At 41.6% G+C, this 21,029-nt stretch overlaps 1 protein-coding gene and 1 pseudogene across 1 annotated transcript in view; one reads left to right on the forward strand and one right to left on the reverse strand.

Annotated features, from left to right (window-relative positions):
- On the reverse strand, nt 3,420–4,748 carry LOC106504636 (annotated as a pseudogene).
- Nucleotides 19,230–21,029, forward strand: part of SLC30A9 (solute carrier family 30 member 9) — a 53,110-nt gene continuing 51,310 nt past the window's right edge. The window contains 1 exon segment of the mRNA NM_001137632.1: nt 19,230–19,416. Within this exon segment, the coding sequence (NP_001131104.1) occupies nt 19,305–19,416 (112 nt within the window). The 5' untranslated portion in view covers nt 19,230–19,304.

Consider the following 21,029-nt stretch of genomic DNA (forward strand, 5'->3'; position numbering starts at 1 on the left):
CTCCTGGTACCAGCAGAGATGACACTGATTCTTTTGCGCCACAGAGGGAACTTCTCCCGTTGGTTGTTTTTGTTTTTGTTTTTTTGTCTTTTTGCCATTTCTTGGGCCGCTCCTGTGGCATATGGAGGTTCCCAGGCTAGGGGTCCAATCGGAGCTGTAGCTGCCAGCCTACACCAGAGCCACAACAACGCAGGATCTGAGCCGCGTCTGCGACCTACATCACAGCTCACGGCAACGCTGGATCTTTAACCCACTGAGCGAGGCCAGGGATCGAACCCTCAACTTCATGGTTCCTAGTCAGATTCGTTAACCACTGCACCACGACGGGAACTCCTCCAGTTGGTTTTTACATTAAACACTCAGTCAAGGATATAAAGGGCTTCTTAATGATTTCAACATTTTAATGTTACAGAGTTTTTAGACCATTTTAATTGGCTGATAATCACTATTAATTTTCAAGGTGCCTAAGTGAGCCAGTGAATTTTTTCATTATATTTATGAAACAAGTAGTGGGTTTTTTTTTTTTTTTTGGTCTTTTTAGGGCCGCACCCACAGCATATGGAGGTTCCCAGACTAGGGGTCAAATTGGAGCTGTAGCCGCCGGCCTACACCACTGCTCATGGCAACGCTGGATCCTTAACCCACTAAGTGAGGCCAGGGATCCAACCTGCAACCTCATGGTTACTAGTCAGATTCGTTTCCACTGAGCCACAATGGGAACTCTCCCCGTAGACTTTTTATCTCTATTTTAAAACAGAAATCCAAATTCCATAGACAGGTCAGCAGGAATTCCTGCCTGAGCATTTGTGAAGGAAATCATTAGAGTCCAACCTCATTCAGACCATGTCCGCTTAGCACACATTTTTATAGTCTAAGGAGGAGTCCGGGCAGCAGCCCATGGATGTTCTTTGGTATCCCATCATAATTTGGGTATTCATAAGATTAGTTCTTTTTTTAAATTTGTAAAATAATTATTCAATACTTAGATACCTCCATACATTTGCTGTTTGTCCAACCTTAGAAGGTCATTTTAGACAATGTGTCTTCAGAGGTTTTGTTTTTTGGGGGGATTTTTGGTCCAAGTCTGCAGCATGCAGAAGTTCACAGGGATTGAGCCTGTGCTGCAGCAGCAGCCCATGCTGTTGTAGTGACAGTGCTGGATCCCTAACCCACTTTGCCACAAGGAACTCCTATCTTCAGAGTTTTGAACAAGGAGAAAGTAGGTACTCTCCTGCAAATGAACATTTTGTTGTAGGATTCTCTCGTAAATGGATAACTACCATGCCAAAAACAAACAAACAAACAAACAAAAAAAACTCTTACCATTTATACCAAATTTTGTGTAGTACCATTTACTCAGGTTTTTTTTTAACCTTGAAGTATATAATACATTCTCACCCACAGACACCAGTAGAACTTAATAATCAAGACCTGCTTAATTATTTATTATAACATTTGTATAGTCCTTTATTTACAGACTGTTTAGACCATCCCCTATATTTTCACTTTATTATTACTATTAAATGGAATATATCAAAAGCCCTTTGAAAAATACAAAATTAATTTGGGTTGTAATTAACCACTTAGTAAATCTGGTTGTAAATCACAGCACAAAATCACATAGGATTTTTTGAGGATTTTTTTTGTTTTGGGGTTTTATTGTTGCTATTGATGTTGATCAAGGCTCTTAAAATGAAACTGATGGCCAGGATCCCAAGTTTTCAACTCAGTATTTGCTCTTACCCAAGAAAAATAAACTGAAAGGATAATGCCACAGATACCAACGTACTTAGGTTTTCTAACAAGAATAGGTGAACTGGCCAATGATTGGAGTGTCAGGAGAAGTGGGAAGACTGAACTGAGTCAAAAAGTACATGGTTCCCCTAATGACATTCAAATTTTAAGTTAAAGGTTGTTCCCTTCGTGGCTCAGTGGTTAAGGAAACTGACTAGTATCCATGATGATGTGAGTTCGATCCCTGGCCTCGCTCAATGGGTTAAGGATCTGGCATTGCCGTGAGCTGTGTGGTGTAGGCTGACAGCTGTAGCTCTGATTCAACCCCTAGCCTGAGAACTTCCATGTGCCTCATGTGTGGCCCTAAAGAGACCTAAAAAGACAAAAACAAAAAGAGTCTATTTTGTTGCATTTTAATATCAATACACCAAGATTCTTCAGCTTAGTTTTTGCCTCGTGTGTCTTTTCTTGTTCTTGTCCTTTATGCTTCAGGTGTGTTTCTTATAAACAGCTATTCTAGATTGTTTTGATGTCAGTTCAGCCAGGCTGGGAACTGTTTTCCCAGTTTGCCTTTCTAGGTCAGGGTCGGCAGGTAGATGTGAAGGAGTGGCCTTTACTTTGAATTTGTAAGTAGGGTGACAAATAACTGCAGCTGATGCCCAACGGAGTCCAACCTGTGTGCTTTGTGTGCTTCTTCCAGCTCTTCCTCCTGAATGCTGCTCCAGGCAGGCCTCTGCTGCTTGGCTGTGGACTCACAGAGTTGGTAGCCGCACAGGAGCAATGACTTCCCATAGGACACTCCACAAATTCCTGTTGTGTCCCCACTTTGCAGATGAATGGGATATTCTTTCTCATTTTTTCCCCTACAATTTTTTCTTCCTTCCTTCCTTCCTCTCTTTCCTTTTCTTTCATCTTTCTAGGGCCGCACCTGCAGCACACGGAGGTTTCCAGTCTAGGAGCCGCAGCCATGGCCCACACCACAGCAACTAGGGGACCCCAGCCGTGTCTGTGTCATACACCACAGCTCACGGCAACACCGGATCCTTAACTCTCTGAGCAAGGCCAGGGATTAAACCTGGGTCCTCGTGGATCCTAGTTGGGATGGTTAACTGCTAAGCCAGGAAGGGAACTCCCCCCTATAATTTTCTTCAACAGTCATGAAAAATGACTTAGGAGCAGGAGTCATTATTTTTATTTTCTATTTCCCCTTTCTGGATACTCAGGTCTCTACCTCCTCCCACAGCTGTATCAGGCCTACTTTTAATATAAATCCCTTGTCCCATAACTCAGCAGTTCTGCTTCCCTGACTGAACCCTGACTAGCAATACTGTGTAGCTACATTTAAAAATATAGTTTGATGGAGTTCCCGTCGTGGCGCAGTGGTTAACAAATCCGACTAGGAACCATGAGGTTGCGGGTTCAATCCCTGGCCTTGCTCAGTGGGTTAAAGATACGGCGTTGCCATGAGCTGTGGTGGAGGTTGCAGACTCGGCTTGGATCCCGAGTTGCTGTGGCTGTGGTGTAGGCCAGCAGCTACAGCTCCAATTGGACCCCCAGCCTGGGAACCTCCATATGCCGCAGGAGCGGCTCTAGAAAAGGCAAAAAGACAAAAAAAAAAAAATATATATATATATATATATACATATATATATATATATATAGTTTGAGGAGTTTCCACTGTGGCATAACAGGATCACTGAGACACAGGTTTGATCCCCAGCCCCACACAGTGCGTCAAGGATCCAGCATTACCGAAGCTGTGGCAAACTACAGCTTGGATCTGATCCCTGCCTGGGAACTCCACCTGCTAAGGGGTAGCCAAAGATTTCAACTGAAGAGTTTAGTCCTTTTATAATTACTGTCACTGTTGTTATATATGGGTTTATTTCTAGTGTCTTATTTTGTGCTATTTGTCCCAACTTTGTTTCTTTTCCCCTCCTTTCTTGCTTGTCTTTTGTGTTTGTATTTTCCTCCCTTTTTTTTTCCCTACCCATTTTTCCCCTCTACCATTTTAGAATGATAATACCTGGTACTTTTTTCCCATTAAACTTTAGAAATTTGAACATGCATACTTAAAGTGTTGAGGTGAAAGAACTTAAACGTGCTTCTGTCATGTGCCTTGGGCCACTACCAAACTGGGAGCACTTTATTTATTTATTTTTAACAAAAATACAAGAGAATAAATCCACTTTTATTTATTTACTTTTCAATAAGTTTAAATCCTTGAAGGGTACAGCATCACACTGATTCTGTGTCCAATGGCCTTAGCAGGAAGGTTGCTTTGGAACTTGGCACGAACCATGCCTCTGTTGCCATGAACACAAGGTACCTTTCCCCAGATCATTCTGGTTTTATTAGATTTTCCACCAGGAGTCACTGTGTTATTCTTTGCTTTGTAAGAAAGCACATCTCTTTCCTAGATAAAATTCAGCTTTATCTCAAGCATAAACACCTTCAATTTTAAGAAGAGCTATGTGCTCCCTCTGGTTCTGGAGATCCCACTTATAACCATCAAAAATGGCCTTGGACCACAACCTCCCCAACATATTTGTTGTTTTAGATGTCCTGTTCCCAGCAGGCCTCCACAGGCTCCAAGATGGCTCTGGAACCACTTTAAACTTTTTTTTTTTTTCCAGTTATATTATTTTTTGGCCACACCCACAGCATGTGCAAGTTCTCAGAACAGAGAAGAACCCATACTGCAGCAATAACCAGAGCCTTAGCAGTGACAATGCAAGGTCCTTAACCTGCTGAGCCACCAGGGAACTCCTACATTCAATTCTTAGCTCTAGGTTTTTTTGTTTTGTTTTTTTTTCCCCAGAGGAATTATAAATTTGGGGCACAAATGTTATAAATACTGGCTTGTGGTTATGAATTACTAGGGGAGATTTTTCTTCCATCTGGCACCAAGATTAAAAAAAAAAAAGGCGGAGTTCCCGTCGTGGCGCAGTAGTTAACGAATCTGACTAGGAACCATGAGGTTGCGGGTTTGGTCCCTGCCCTTGCTCAGTGGGTTAAGGATCCGGCATTGCTGTGAGCTGTGGTGTAGGTTGCAGACGCAGCTCGGATCCCGAGTTGCTGTGGCTCTGGCGTAGGCCAGTGGCTACAGCTCCGATTCGACCCCTAGCCTGGGAACCTCCATATGCCGCGGGAGTGGCCCAAAGAAATAGCAAAAAAAAAGACAAAAAAAAAAAAAAAAAAAAAGGCAACTTTCCTAGAAGTCTCTTTAGACTTTTGATGCAATTGTTTGCTGTGCAAAGGTCTCCTGTAAGATTCCCCTCCTTGGGTGGGGCCTCTTCTTTATCTCTTGCCTTCAGTGTCCTGTTGTGGCTCCCACCCCTTAACCCAAGTTTACCAGGAGCTAGAATAGATTACCCATGTGTATTCATTCATTCTGAAAATTATTTATATTTTGCCACCTTAGGGTTGCTTTTAATGTGTTTTTTTTTCTTATGTAATTGATATTTTCAGGTTGATCTTAGCTGAAAGTTTGGAATGTCTGGTTGGTCGTACTATTAGAAACAAAATCAGTCCAAAGTTAGGCTTTGAGATTTGAGAACTAGTCAGCATTCACAAGAAAAGGTTTGTTTGGTGGTGGGAACTGAATGATCTTTTATTGGCAGTCCAGATAAGAGGAGGCATGGGGTAGGGAAAGATTTGGGAGAACAGATGTATAGAGGGAAGGAGACGGTGGAGAGACTTGCAGCCAAGAGAGAAAAGTGCCTACTGTCTGAGGTGGAATCTGTGATATGATTGGATAAGAGACTCCTGGGGAAAAGTAAATAAATGTTTTGCCACATCCTCTGGGCTCTTTTTTTTTTTTTTTTTTAATTCAGGATGTCTGGTTTTCTTTCTGGTGATGGATTCAACTTATTAGCTCAAATGTTAAAACACGACCAAGGAATTACAAATATATATAACATCAGAAGTAAGTGTCACAAAGTCCACAAACGGTGGTTCCAGTCTTTAGACATTCTTTTAATTTCCTTGGGCCTCAGTTTCCTCATTTGTACAATGTGGCCAGTGGAGAATTCTTTTGAGGATTGCTTGAGGTGAACATGTTTGCACACCATGAAGATTTATACAGATAGCTACATTTTTATTTTGTGGTTGTGAGTCATATTTTATTTATTTATTTAAGTTTTCTTGGACAAGTTTTTTTTGGGTCTTTATTCTAATCAGCAAGCTGCGCTGTCCAGCATTTGAATAAAAAATTGACTCACTGGTCTTGGGTCCTCACTTCCACTCCATTCCTGGGCTCAGAGTATTATGCCCTCCTGGTGTTCATTACTACAGTTCAAACACTCAGCATTGGAGCAGCTGTCAGATTTGCTCATCTTCTCGTTCAGTAGTTATACAGCTCATATGGAAGCAAAGAGAAAAGCCGGCCACTCTCTGCCCAAACAGTAGGGAGAAGCACATCATGTCTTAAAGCTCAGTGAGGCAGATTGGCAATTGTAGCATGGATCTCCTGAACTTGGGGTGGGGGGTATTTTCCTTTTTAACTCAGTGAATTTTCTTACATTTATGGTTGTACAATGATCATCACAACCCAATTTTATAGCATTTCTGTCCCAAACCCCCAGCCCATTCCCCACCCCCCAACCTGTCTCATTTGGAAATGATTAAGTTTTTCAAAGTCTGTGAGTCAGTATCTGCTCTGTAAAGTTCATTGTATCCCTTTTTTAGATTCCACATATAAGTGATAGTGTATGACGCTGGTGTCTCACTGTCTGACTTGACTTAGCGTGATAACTTCTAGGTCCATCCATGTTGCTGCAAATGCCATTATTTCTTCCTTTTTATGGGGGATTAATATTCCATTGTATATATGTACCACATCTTCTTTATCTACTCCTCTATCGAGGGACATTTAGGTTGCTGCCATGTCTTGCTATTGTATTCAGTGCTGCAATGAACACTGGGGTACATGTATCTTTTCCAGTCATGGTTTTCTCTGGATAGATGCACAGGAGTGGGACTGCTGGATTAAATGGTAATTCTATTTTTAGAACAGTGCAAGAGGGGTCCCTTTTCTCCACACCCTCTCCAGCATTATTGTTTATAGACTTTTTGATGATAGCCATTCCGGCTGGTGTAAGGTGGTGCCTCATAGCAGTTTTGATTTGCATTTCTCTGGGAATTAGTGATGTTGAACATCTTTTCATGTGTTTTTTGGCCATGTGTATGTCTTCTTTGGAGACTTGTCTGTTTAGATGTTTGGCCCATTTTTTGATGGGGTTGTTTGTTTTTTTGGTATTGAGCTGCAGGAGGTGTTTATAAAATTTGGAGATTAACCCCTTGTCAGTCACTTCATTCGCAAATATTTTCTCCTATTCTGTGGGTTGTCTTGTCATTTTGTTTATAGGGTTTCCTTTGCTGTGAAAAAACTTTTCACTTTAATTAGGTCCCATTTGTTTATTTTCATTTTTATTGTCATTACTCTAGGAGGTGGATCTGAGAAGATATTGCTGTGGTTTATGTCAAAGAGTGTTCGGCCTATGTTTTCCTCTAAGAGTTTTAGAGTATCCAGTCTTCTTTTAGGTCTTTAATCCATTTTGAGTTTATTTTTGTGTATGGTGTTAGAAAGTGTTCTAATTTCATTCTTTTACATGTAGCCATCCAGTTTTCCCAGCACTACTTACTGAAGGGACTGTCTTTTCTCCATTGTATATACTTGTCTCCTTTGTCTAGGTTAGTTGACTGAAGGTATATAGGTTTAATTCTGGGTTCTCTATCCTGTTTCACTGATCTATATTTCTGTTTTCATGCCAGTACCATACGGTTTTGATGACTGTAACTTTGTAGTATAGTCTGAAATCAGGGAGCCTAATTCCTCCCACTCCATTTTGCTTCTCAGGATGGCTTTGGCTACATTTTATATTATATTACACTTCTCATTTTACATTAGATTCTTGGATTCCTGAATTTAAAAAACTTCCTTCAAAATCCTACTTGATGAGTCATTGTTGGTTAAAACCTACATTACCATATTTTTGTTTTGTTTTGCTTTGGCCACACCTGTGGCATGCAGAAGTTCCCAGGCCAGGGATCAAACCCATGCTACAGTAGCAACACAAGCTGCTATAGTGAGAATGCCAGATCTTTAACCCACTGTGCCACAGGAGAACTCCTATATTACCATGTTTTAAGTCAACACCTTTCTGGGCAAAAAGAGGAACTTTGGACCTCTTAAGAGAATGTTTTCCTTTTTCCCTTATTAAAGTACAAAACCTTGTGTTGACAGGTTTTTGGTTTTTTTTTAAACTCTCACAATTCCAGGGACATAAAGGCTTATGCAAGGGACAGAAAGCAAAGTGCTACTACTTGGCAAAATCAGATCAGCTCCTGTAATTGTAAGAGCTCTCTCCAGAAGTACATCTTCAAAATCAGTAAATGATTAAAAGTCTTCTCCAAAACATGCTCTTTCTAAACTATCCCAAATGAATTCATAAGAAGGATGCAAAAATTAATCTAAGAAATGCTCAAAACTGAATTTATCTGTAATGTGCTAAGGATGATGCCCAGAATTACAATTCTATCTTCCTTAGGGAGTCTGGCAGAAACTGGTGTATCTGGGATACTAGGAAGTAGCAGAAATAAGATCACTGGAAGGCAGTAGAGCGTGGCCAAGCCCTAGGCCTCTGAAGTCAACAGACCTGGCTTCAGTCACTTCCTAGAAATGTAATCTCTGTTTCTCCTGTAAATGTGGATAATAATACTCTATACATTGTGAAATGATAAAATGAGTTCAAGCACAGAGTGTTTAGTATAATGCTTCACATAAAGGGCTCAAAAGATTTTTTTGGCTGCCATCATCTATAATTTAGAACAATTCTGTGGAGTGCTTTATTGAATAAATTGAGTAGTTAACATAATTTCCCACTGATTCATATACCAGACAGTCAGCAAATAAGTACTGTTTAGTAATAATTGATGTTTGTAACAATGACCACCTCCCATTTTCTCCCCTACCCAGTACTGTAAAATTGTGAATTTTCAAAGGAAGTTTAAATATTGGAGATTATATGATATTGTAAGACCCAAGAAGAACTGGAGCTGAGACTTTAAGGAAAGAGTGAATGTATCACTAGGACTAAGAGATTGGGTGTGTGTATAGAGCAGCACTGTTCAACATGAATTTAATGCAGGACACAAATGCAAGGTGTATATGTAATTTAAAATGTTTCAGTAGTATATTAAAAACAGTAAAAAGAGAAGCAGGTTAAAGATCTGGCATTGCCACAGCCATGGTGCAGGCTGTAACTGCCAAGTGGGTTTGATTCCTGGTCAGGGAACTTCCATGTGCCACAGGTGTGGCCAAAAAATAAAAAATAAAAACAGTAAAAGGTGAAATAATTTTGTAATGTTTTTATTTAATCCACTATATTTTAAAACATTATCATTTCAATGGTTATTAATGATTAATAATTTATACTTTCTGGAGTTCCTGTCATGGCTCAGCAGTAACCCGACTAATATCCATGAGGACTTGAGTTTGATTCCTGGCCTTGCTCAGTGGGTTAAGGATCTGGCATTGCTGTGAGATGTTGTGTAGGCTGGCATCTACAGCTCCGATTCAACCCCTAGCCTGGGAACTTCCACATACCTTGAATGTGGCCCTAAAAAGACAAAATTTTAAAAATTTACTCTTTTCATCATAAGCCTATATTTATTTTATTCTTACGGCACATCTCAATTCAGACTAGCCCTATATCAAATGCTCACTCTCCACATATGACTCGTGGCTAATGTATCATACATACAACACAGATATAGAAGGTATGTAGGAGATTGTCAGAGATTCTCTGGTGACCTTGCTATGTCATTATTATTTAAAACTCCATGGCTGTGAAAGGAACTCAGGTGCAAGCTAAATAGATTAGAACACTCCACTGGCTTGTGGACTTGTGGACTTTGTACGTTTGGATTATATGACTTGAAAATGAAGGCATGGTTGAATATTCTTCGGGATTTTGTGTGTATATTAAATTGGCCAGTGTTAAGACTGCTTTATTACAGAGTAACCATATTTCTCTTCGATAACATGGTATATTAGTTACTCAGGCTGCCATGACAAAATACCACAGACTGGATGACTTAAACTACAGAAGTTTTTTTTTCTCACAGTTCTGGAGGTTTTGAGTCCAAGGTCAAGGTGCCAGCAAAGTAGGTTTCATTCTGAGGCCTCCTGGCTTGTAGGTAGCCACCATCTCACTGTATGTTCACTTTCCTTGACATGTGTACCTGGACAGGGAAAGACATCACTCACCTCTTATAAAGCCACCTGCTGCCTTAGAACCCTGCCCTTATGACCGCATTTAACCTTAACTACCTGCTAAAGGTCCCATCTCCAACTAAGTCACATTGACTGTTAGGACTTTAACATAAGAATTTAATGAGGATCAGAGAGAAAGATAAATATCATACAATATTATTTATATGTGGAATCTTAATATGAATTAACAAAACAGAAACAGACTCACAGACATAGGAAACATATTTCCGGTAACCCAAAGGGAAAGGGGTGGAGGAAGGATAGATGAGGAGCTTAAGGTGAACACATACATGCTACTAATATAAAACAGATAAACAGCAAGGTCCTACTGTCTGGCACAGGGAATTATATTCAATATCTTAGAATAACCTATAACGGAAAAAAAATCTGAAAAAGTGTATATATATATACATATATATATATATATAACAGAATTACTTTGTTTTACACCAAACTAATACACCATTGTAAATCAACTATACTTCAATTAAAAAAAAAAAGAGGCGCTCCTATCCTGGCTCAGCGGTAACAAACCTGACTAGTATCCATGAGGATAAGGGTTTCAATCCTTGGCCTTGCCCTGTGGGTTAAGGATTCGGCATTGCTGTGAGCTGTGGGGTAGATCACAGATGTAGCTCAGATCCTGTGTTGCTGTCTGTGGCTATGGCTCAGGCTGGCAGCTGCAGCTCCAATTCGACCCCCTACCCCCTAGCCTGGGAACTTCCGTATGCTACAAGTGTGGCCCTAAAATGACAAAAAAAAAAAAAAAAAAAAAAAAAAAGCATCTATCCCTTGATCGTACTCCTTGGCTAAAGAATTTTCCAGTTGAAACCACGAAATTAAAAAAAAAAAACTTAACCAATAGCTTTTGCTTTATTTTTTGTTTATATTAAAAGGAGGAGAGACTCAGACTTGGAAGCTCTATAACCGGAAACGACATGAGCCTCTGCTGACATCACTGCTGCTGGGACACTCTCCTGGACTGCTGTCCCTATGGCCTCTCAATTTGTGTATCTTTGCCTCACAACTCTTCCCTTGTCAAAATATGTCCCATGACATGCCCTGCTCTCCCCGTTATTTTCTTGCAAACTGAGGCCTCTCACAGATTTCTGATGGTTGGTTAGAGCCTCTGTCACATCAGTGGGCTAAGCCAGAAAGAGGCCTAGGAGAGTAAGTGCCAGCCTTCTACCTCGGGGAGGTAAACCCACAAGGTAGGAGATTCTCTAAGTATTGGAAGTATGGTGTTTTTTTTTTTGTCTTTTGTCTGTTTAGGGCTGCACATGCAGCATATAGAGGTCCCCATGCTAGGGGTCTAATGGGAGCTGTAGCTGCCAGCCACAGCCACAGCCACAGCAACGCCAGATCTTTAACCCACTGATCGAGGCCAGGTATCCAACCCGAAACCTCATGGTTCCAAGTTGGATTCGTTTCCAGTGCACCGCGACGGGAACTCCCAAATGGTGTTTAGATGCTATGAGCAGTCTTGGCACTATTTAACCACTTTTTATAATCTTTAATTTTTCTTTCTTTCCCTTTTTTTTCTCCAAGTATGGAATAGGAATGAATTTGCTAAATTATTAGATACGTAAGTTTATTTATTTTTTTATTTATTTATTTATTTATTTATTTGTCTTTTTGTTGTTGCTATTTCTTGGGCCGCTCCTGCGGCATATGGAGGTTCCCAGGCTAGGGGTTGAATCGGAGCTGTAGCCACTGGCCTACGCCAGAGCCACAGCAATGTGGGATCCGAGCCGCGTCTGCAACCTGCCCAATTCAGTTGCTGACAATAATATGTAGCAGATGCTACAGTGCAAGTTAATAAATAATTTGAATAATTATTTTTTGTACTATGGCCTGTGATTGCAATTCATTCGTCATGTCGGTTTAGTAATTATTCTTTTGACACTTTCTGAAATGTTTTTAGCTTTCTAAAAACATTTTTGCTGCTGTCTTTTAAATTTCCTTTTGTTCGTTCAGTTCATTCCTTCCATTGGTACCGATTCTTTGGAAAGCCTCATGGCTCTTTATGGTCTACTTCTGTTTAAGTGTAAAGAGGAATGTGAGATTCTTCAATTTTTATCTTATGGTAAAAAAAGCCAAAGCCAAGGTCAAGCTTATTTACCATTTCACAGGCATAGTTTTGGCCTCAGCATTCAAGGGCATATTTTCAGCTTGTTGCAGACCATGCTTTGGCCTCCCTTCTCCAAACTTGGCTCTTTCTTAATCAGGAAACAGGGCAGGGACAGGATTATTTTACTGTCACTTCAGTTTCTCTAAAGCTACTGTGTCCAGAAGTGAATATGGCGTAACCAAAATTAATACCAACCTTTTTTTTTTTAAAGCCTGGATATTTTTAGAAAGATCAAATAATCAGTGTAAAATTTCACACAATCTTTCACACAAATCTTTCACACAAATATATATAGACTGATGTCACACAAAAGTATTTCCAGAAAGCTACTCAAGGACAGAAAAACATGTGTTGGAGGTGTTCAGGGTGATGGTGGAGTATAAAGTTGGTGGAACAAAGAAACTGTAATGAAGTTTGTCCATGCTGCTGAGACATTTGGAAGATGGGTTCAAAAGAGGCTGAGAATAAAATAGAGCAAGCATCTAGTCCTGTGTCTCTTTTGAGACACTGGCATGGATATGTAAGACAAGATAGAGAATTATACCCTATTCCTCTCTCCCTGATTCCCAACAGTGAGGCTGCAGTGGGAAGTGGCTTCAGATGTGGACAGAGCTAGAGGATGGGAAAAACTGTCAGGATTAAGATGCATGTATCTGGGAGTTCCTGTCATGGCTCAGCAGAAATGAATCCAACTAGTATCCATGAGGAAGCAGATTCAATCCCTGGCCTCACTCAGTGGGTTAAGGATTCGGCGTTGAGGCTCCGACCCCCGTGGGTGAAGGATCTGGAGTTGAAGCTCCGATTCAACACCCCCACCCCTCGCCAAATGGGTTACCTAAGTTAGTCTTCCAGACAGACAGCCAAGTTTGTCTCATGACCAGAATCATTACTTCCCCAAAGCAGTGGACAGGAGGAAACCAAGGAACAGGCAGCTCAACAACTGAAGCAAATTTCTGCAACGAGTTGGAACTTACTCAGAGTTAATGGAAAACATTGCCGGAGTTGTGTTTTGTTTTCTCTTTTTAGAGCCGCACCTGTAGCATATGGAAGTTCCCAGGCTAAAGGTCAAATCAGAGCTGCAGCTGCCAGCCTACACTACAGCCACGGCGACACTGGCTCCAAGTCACACGTGCCACTACGCCACAGCTTGTGGCAACACCAGATCCTTATCCCAATAAGTGGAGCCAGGGGTCAAACCCCCATTCTCACAGAGACATAGAGTCCTTAACTTGCTGAGCCACAATGGGAACTCCGGAGTTGTGGTTAATGGTAATAATCAAATGACATTTTATCTCTTTTCTACTTCTATTTCCACCCATCTGACTTAATATTCCCTATATTTAGGCATCTATTGATTTTGTAAATTCTCATGAAACAGATAATATTATGTTGCTCACACAAAAAAATGGGGTATAAAATCTGGAGACAGGCTCTCTCTTAACCTACATTTCAGAAAACAATGAAAGACTATTTAAAGTATAGTCAACAACAACCAAAAAAAGTTTAGTTGACTTACAATGTGTTAATTTCAGCTGTACAGTAAAGTAATTCAGTCATACATATATATACATTATTTTTTATATTTTCCATTATGGTTTCTCCCAGGATATTGAATATAGTTCCTTGTGCTGCACAGTATGACTTTGTTGTTTATCCATTCTACCTATAATACTTTGCATCTGCTAACCCCCAACTGCCATGTGTTCCCTCACCCCTCAACTATTGTTCTTTGACTGCTTTTCTTTTGTTCCTGCATTCCTTCACTTCCCTTAAGATCATTAATTACTAAGACCTATTCAAGGGCAAGCCTTGTGGCCAGGCTTAGATCACGAAATGGCTTAGGCCTAAAATGCCTTTTCTTAGGTCAAGAAAGCCACTCTGTTTTCTTTCTCTCTTCCCCCTACCCAATCTGCTTATAACATTGCCTCAATTTCAGCACTTGGGAAAATTCTGAAGCCTATTCGTCAGGACAAATATATGATGGCAATATAGGTATAAACACCAAGACAAGTGCAGAAGTATTTTAAGATGCCATCCAGCATTGTGAGGGTTAAACAAGATAACACAGCATGATCCACTTTATTCTTCGAACTTTTTGGCAAGTCAAGGCTTCTGGAAGTTTATTAAAATTAATAGTGTTTAAGTCAAGTTATACCATGCTATGTTATCATGGCTTATTGTCCAGCTATACTAGGGGAAAGGAGGATAGAGAAAAACTAACACACGATGAAATCATGCTATGTACCAGCATTGTTCTCCACATCATACAACTGTGTTATTAAAATTATTTTAACAACCCTGAAAAAAGCATATTTCAAAATGTTTCTTATCACAAAAGGAATGAATATTATTAGAAAATACATATAAACAAAAAGAAAATTGAAATCCTATTGTACAGGAGTTCCCTGTTAGCCTAGCAGTTAAGGACCTGGTGTTGCCACTGCTGTGGCTTGGGTCTGTAAACTTCCTCATGCCTTGGGTGTAGCCAAAAAAAAAAAAAAAAAAAAATCCTATTGTACATAGAACAAAACAAACAAACTCTTTGAGGTTTTGATCAGTCTAAAATGACAGTTGAAACCAGGGGTGGACCTTAAGAATCCAAAGGATTTAGGTTAGACAGATCATTAACCCACAGTGCCACAGCAGGAACTCCTAACCACTTAATGTTTTTTTTTTTTTGTCTTTTTTTTTTGTCTTTTTTTTTTTTTTTTGCTATTTCTTGGGCCGCTCCTGCGGCACATGGAGGTTCCCAGGCTAGGGGTCCAATCGGAGCTGTAGCCACCAGCCTACGCCAGAGCCACAGCAACGCAGGATCCGAGCCACGTCTGCAACCTACACCACAGCTCACGGCAACGCCGGATCATTAACCCACTGAGCAAGCGCAGGGACCGAACCCGCAACCTCATGGTTCCTAGTCGGATTCGTTAACCACTGCGCCACGACAGGAACTCCCACTTAATGTTTTAATATGTTATTGGAAGTTAAATCTGCCTACCATTCTGATGATAATTTAATCGCAATGACCTCACTAATCTGGATGTGCTTTCTCAAGCAGTGTAAAAGACCACTCATTCTCAGAGCTAGTAGTGGCACAGTGGAAACTAATCCCACTAGGAACCATGTGGTTTGGGTTCGATCCCTGGCCTAGCTCAGTGGGTTAAGGATCTGGCGTTGCTGTGGCTTGCTGTGGTGTAGGAGGTAGCTGTAGCTCGGACTGGATCCCTAGCCTGGGAACCTCCATGTGCCGGAGGTGCAGCCCTAAAAAAAAAAAAAAAAGTGCTGATTCTCTTAAAATTGGAGATATACTAATTGATTTCCCTGTGGATCAGTTATTTTGCAGTGAAACCGAGCAGGACCCTGCAGGGCCTCTTCGTGTCCCCCTGTTTCTTATTTGTAGGAAAAAGGCTTCAGCCTCCCAGACTTTGCCAGAATTCCAAAGGGCAGATTCAGTTACTAATTAGGGAAGGGAGAGAATGCAGAAACATAGGAGGAGCAGTCAATAAACAATAGTGCAGCACTAAAGCAGGGTCCTGGCTCCTGGCGAATGGATATACATAGCAATGTCATCTCTGAGTTCTTCTAGGTGAACTAAAGCTCCCATCCAGGTGAAGGATAGCATGAGCAGAAGCTTGTGGACCAGAGACTGGTTGGAACCAGAGGGTTCATGACTGAGATTCATGGAACATCACCCAGTTACCTTACCACTGACAAAAAAAAGGTCATACCCCTTGCCGACCTTCCCCCAAATTCTGCCCATAAAAACTCCTTCTGAAAACCTAGGAGTTCTGGCTTTTTGAGCATGAGCTGCTCGTTCTCCTTGCTTGGCCCAGCAATAAGACTTTCTCTGCTCCAAACTCTGACATTTTGGTTTGTTTGCCCTCACTTGTGCATCGGGCACAGGAACTTGGGTTTGACAACAGCAGAGCTATAGCTAACAGTAGTCCTAAAACCACCATGATTTCCATTCAATTAATGTATTTGTGTTAGGCAGTTTTAGTCCCTGGGAAAAAGCAATGTGCAAACACAAGATTCCAGCATCATGATGCTTATTTTTTATTCTGAGAGCCAGAAAATATATATAGACAGATCATTTCAAATTTCTATAGGCATTTTGAAAAAAAGTATACAGGGCAACAGGGTAGAAAATAAACAGGCCTGTTATAGCATGGGGGAGAAAGACATCTTCTGCTATCTTTCTAAGTCTGGTAGGGATACAGTAGGATAGTTAACAAGTAGTTGCAGAAATCCCAGTAGGGGACCACAGATAGAGAGGGAAACCTTGGGACTTTGGGAGACCACTGTAAGTTAATAATGGCTCAAGAAAGCCCTCAGAATGTCTTGGAAAGAAGGAGCCTTGCTTACCTATAAAACCATAAAGAAAAGATGACCAGAGGCATATCTCAGCTCATTAAAGTAAAAGATAAAATGAGGCCTGCATTCAAGTTCAGGAAGATAATAATCCTTAGGACCGAGGACAGGAATTTAATGGAATGGTGACATTCCAAAGTAGGAAACTCTCACTATATGGAAACCTGAGCTAATTCAACATACATTACAGCACATGTTACCATCCTTCTGCTGATCTGAGTAAGCACCCTGACAGTCCTAGTTTGACCTCATAGGGCCAAATACTCTCTTACCCAATATGAAAGAGGAGCTAAGGATGTACGCCTGACGTCTACTTGCAGGATGAGGAAGGTGGTCTTTTTCCCCTCCCCCCTTTCCTTAGATTATAAAAATGTAGCCCACATCATCCTCAGAGCCAAGCCTGCCTGCCTGTATCCCTCACAAGTGTCCTATCTTAATAAATCTATTTCTTGCCTATTACTTTGTCTCTAGCTGACTTCCTTCCCTGAGACACAAAGAATCTAAGCCTCACTAAGTCCAAACACCTCGTAAGTGATTCTAATTAAAAAACCATGGGTTTGAGTCCTGATCTGGGTTTAGGCTGGGTTCAAGTCAGAGGTGTTTCAGTTTCAAGTCCTCCCGGCAGGTCTAAGAATTAAATCAACATGAAAAGATTAACAGAGATAATCAAACAAAAGTTTAATAATGTGTATATTATTTCTTGGGTGAGACCCAAGAAAACTGAGCAATTCTCTAAAATGTCCAGAAACTCTCACCTGGAATACCGACTTCAGCTAAAGACAAAAGACAACGTTGGGGGTAGTAGCCTGAGACTTTAAAGGGGAGGAAGGCAACTGACAAGGAGACAAAAAAAAGAGAATATTCAGGAAACAAATGTTTGCTGGGCCTGCAGAGACAATAGGACCAGGAGGAATTTTAACAAAGACTTTGCAGGGATGCTCACCTAGTTCTTAATATGCTTATCTATGGTGATAACTCCCTTCTAGGAAGAGGCCCTCAATCTACATTCTATTAGGTAGTTAGGAGAAAGGTCAAAGCTGATGAGTCTTTTGGTACTTAAAAACCAGTCTAAATTAATTCTTGTGCCAAAGAAACCCATTCTAGGGTGCCAAATTTTGCTTCCCTACAATGGCTAGAGTGGTCAAGGCAGCCCTCTTGTTGCCAAAACTCTGTCCACTGGTGCTGAATAGAAATTCACAGACAGAGTTTTGAGTGAAGGAGAAAAAAACAGCTTTATAGCTTTGCCGGGCAAAAGAGGCCACAGCAGGCCTCCTAAAGACTGTGCCCTCCCTTCGGAGAGATTAGGAAGTGGTTTTATAGTTTGGGAGAAGAAAACAGGGCCACAGATAAGGATCAGGGTAGATGGCAAGCTAAATTCTTCTCTGAATTTGGTGTTCAATGGCCCCAGGACTGGGTTTGGGCGGAGAGGGGGGGAGTTCTTCCTCTTTGGTTTCCATCTGTTGGGGGTTATGGTTCTGCAGAACTCAAAAATATTGTTACTCGGAACTGTAGCTGCCGGCCTATGCCACAGTCACAGCTCAATGCCAGATCCAAGCTGCGTCTGTGGATTATACCACACCTCATGGCAATGCTGGATCCTTAACTCACTGAGTGAGGCCAGGGATCAAACATGTGTCCTCACGGATACTAGTCAGGTTCATTACTGCTGAGCCACCACAGGAACTCTTGCACTATAGTTTCTTGACTGTTCCTCCCTAGTCCCAGATTAGCAACTGTTTGAACCTGCCCTTTGGAACTCAAGGAAGGTCATGAAAACTGAAGCTTAGTCCCAAAAACAAGAAATGGGGGACACAGAAAGCCTTATGCCCAGGGGCCCCACAGGGCCCTGCTTGGTGTCTCTCCAGTTTGAGCTGACACCTGAATGAACACATCAGAGAAACAACAGTTAATGCTTGGTGAATACTGTCCTGGTCTCTCTCTCCCTGAGACCACACTGACTGTTATTTACACGTCTGCACATCTCCTTTACCCCAAAAAACCATGAAAGCCTAAGTCTTATTTCACTATTACAGACAGGAATCTGAGGTTCAATGGTTAGTAGGGCAAATAAATGACTCTAAGGGTATTTGCCTTCACATTACTGGCTAAACAACGGTGTTGCAATGTACTGTGGTACAGGTTCACAGACTGCTGAGGACACCTTAAGCTCTGGCTTCTCCAAGAAGGATCCAAAGAGAGGGGCTCAGAAGGCCACTGTCCTTCCTTCTCACCTAACCTTAACCTCCCTCATTTCCAACATAACGACCTAGGATCTAGAGCCCAGAGAAAAGAAAAGTAGGCAGATCCTCCAAAGGCTGACACTGCGCCAAGGATTTCCTGGCTGCTAGGAAGCAAACAATTTACCTATAGATCTCCAGGCAAGGACCAAAACTACAGGCGCGGAGGAGAAAACCGATGCCAAACACACTGCGCCAAGGACTTCCTGGCTGCTAGGAAGCAAACAATTTACCTATAGATCTCCAGGCAAGGACCAAAACTACAGCTTAGTCGCGGAGGAGAAAACCGATGCCAAACTTCCTGCACAGCCACGCCTTCCCCAGCTGATCCAGCTCCACCCAGCAACTTTTCAGGGTTCGCGCGCCGCATGCACGTCACTTCCGCTGTCTCCGCGGCCGGTCGCCTAATAATATTACCATTTCCGGGTTCGTGGAGGCCGCCTGCGGCGGCGCAGGCGTTGATATTAGCTAGTGTCCAGTCTATGGAGTCAGTTGGTGTTGGTGGCGGCGCGGAGGCAGAAGGTGGTGTCCAACTGGGGGCCTTCGCCCCGCCAGGATGTTACCGGGCTTGGCCGCCGCCGCTGCGGCCCACAGATGCAGCTGGTCCTCCCTGTGCCGGCTCCGTCTGCGCTGCAGGGCGGCGGCCCGCGGCTCCAGCGACCGCCAGGGTGAGTGTGCCGCGCCGGCCGCTGACTCCGCGGAAGCCAGCCTGGAGGACAAGGCCGAGCTCCACGCTGGGCCACTGGGCGTTGGGCTCCTCGCCTCCGGCCGGTCGCTGCCTTGCCCTACCTCCCACCCCGGCACCTTACTTTCAGGCCCAACCAGCAGGGACCCCTACAGGCCTCGATCCTGATGTCACCTATGGTCTTGGCATTGCCCCCGCAGAATCTTGGGGGGCAATTCGCGAGCCAGGAGAAATCCATGACACCCACCAGTTTGTTGCAAATAAGTTACGTGAGCATCTCACCGTCCGGCGGTGACCGCCCCGCCTCTTCCTCCAGGCAGCGGGAAATTGCTGACTCCACAAAGTTCGAGTCTTTGGAGCTCATTGCCTTAGCTTCATTGATCACTTTTGGCTGAGCAGATATTCTTACCCTGCTCATGTTCTTGTACTCTCAACTCGTTTTATTAAATTTTCTAAGGAGGGAGTTGGGGGTTGCTCATTTACGAATCATTCCTAAATATGAGGGCATGACCATTCCACAGTTACTGAATGAGTGTAGTTAGGTTGAACAATATTTTTGGTGAAAACGTGTGTGCTGGAGCCGTATGCTAGAACAAAAGTGGTTGTCAAGAGTTTTTATCCTTCTCTTTCGACTTTTTTTTTTCTGACTCAAATTTTAATTGTCCAATAATTTCCGAAATAACATTGAACTTGCAGGTTTTAAATAGGCTTACATCCGTTTTTGCCGTAATTGCCATACCATAGATTGTTTGATACTTGCTAAACAATAGGAGCAATGAGGAAGAGCGAGAACTATTTCTACTCCTAATAGAATCTTCCAGATTCCTGGGGATGAAGAGTATTTACAGAAACATTTCGCAAAAATTTGTTTGAAAAAACTGGTAGCATGTTTCGTGACTTTGCAGTAGAAGTTGGAAGTTCTAGTCATTCAAGTTTATAAGTAAAATAAAGTATAATAATGCCTATGCTATGATAACATAGGATCATATTCCTATCTTATTTTTACAGTGAATGTAAAAACTGGCTCTTAAAATCTCAGAAGGTTTAATTTTAACAGCACTGTTCTTGGGGCTTTTGGGTAGTGATTTAACTGTTGAGTTTTCCTGTATTGGAAATATAGCTGATTCTCTTGTGAATGAAATGAATTATATGATTATACTGTACTCCAAAATCCCCAATTAGACTTTCTAGCATAATCGCTTCTACTGATCAAGCAGTTTTGGCTTTTTACACTTAAAATTAGGTAGAGTGGCTGTTGAGTTTAATCTAAACCGCCCTTTAAGTGTTGGTTAAAAGTTGAAATAGTGTAATTTGTAATCTGTTACTGTCTGTGGCTGCCATGTCAAAAATTATGTGCCCTTTTTGCATCCTCCTTAAACTGCAGAAAATAAAAACCTATCTCATCAGTCAGAAGAATTGCAAAGTTGTTTGCAGTGTTTATTATTGAAAAATTGAAATGTGTTTTCAGGCTTAAAAACACTGAATAGATTTTTAAAGCAACCTTGTTTGTGAAAATTTAGTTTCAATAATGCTGAAATGGTTTTTAAAGGGCAACTACAATTATGGTAAAACAATAATTATTTAGAAAAAAGTACT

The sequence above is a fragment of the Sus scrofa genome, chromosome 8, assembly GCF_000003025.6.
Source record: "Sus scrofa isolate TJ Tabasco breed Duroc chromosome 8, Sscrofa11.1, whole genome shotgun sequence".
Taxonomy (NCBI): Eukaryota; Metazoa; Chordata; class Mammalia; order Artiodactyla; family Suidae; genus Sus; species Sus scrofa.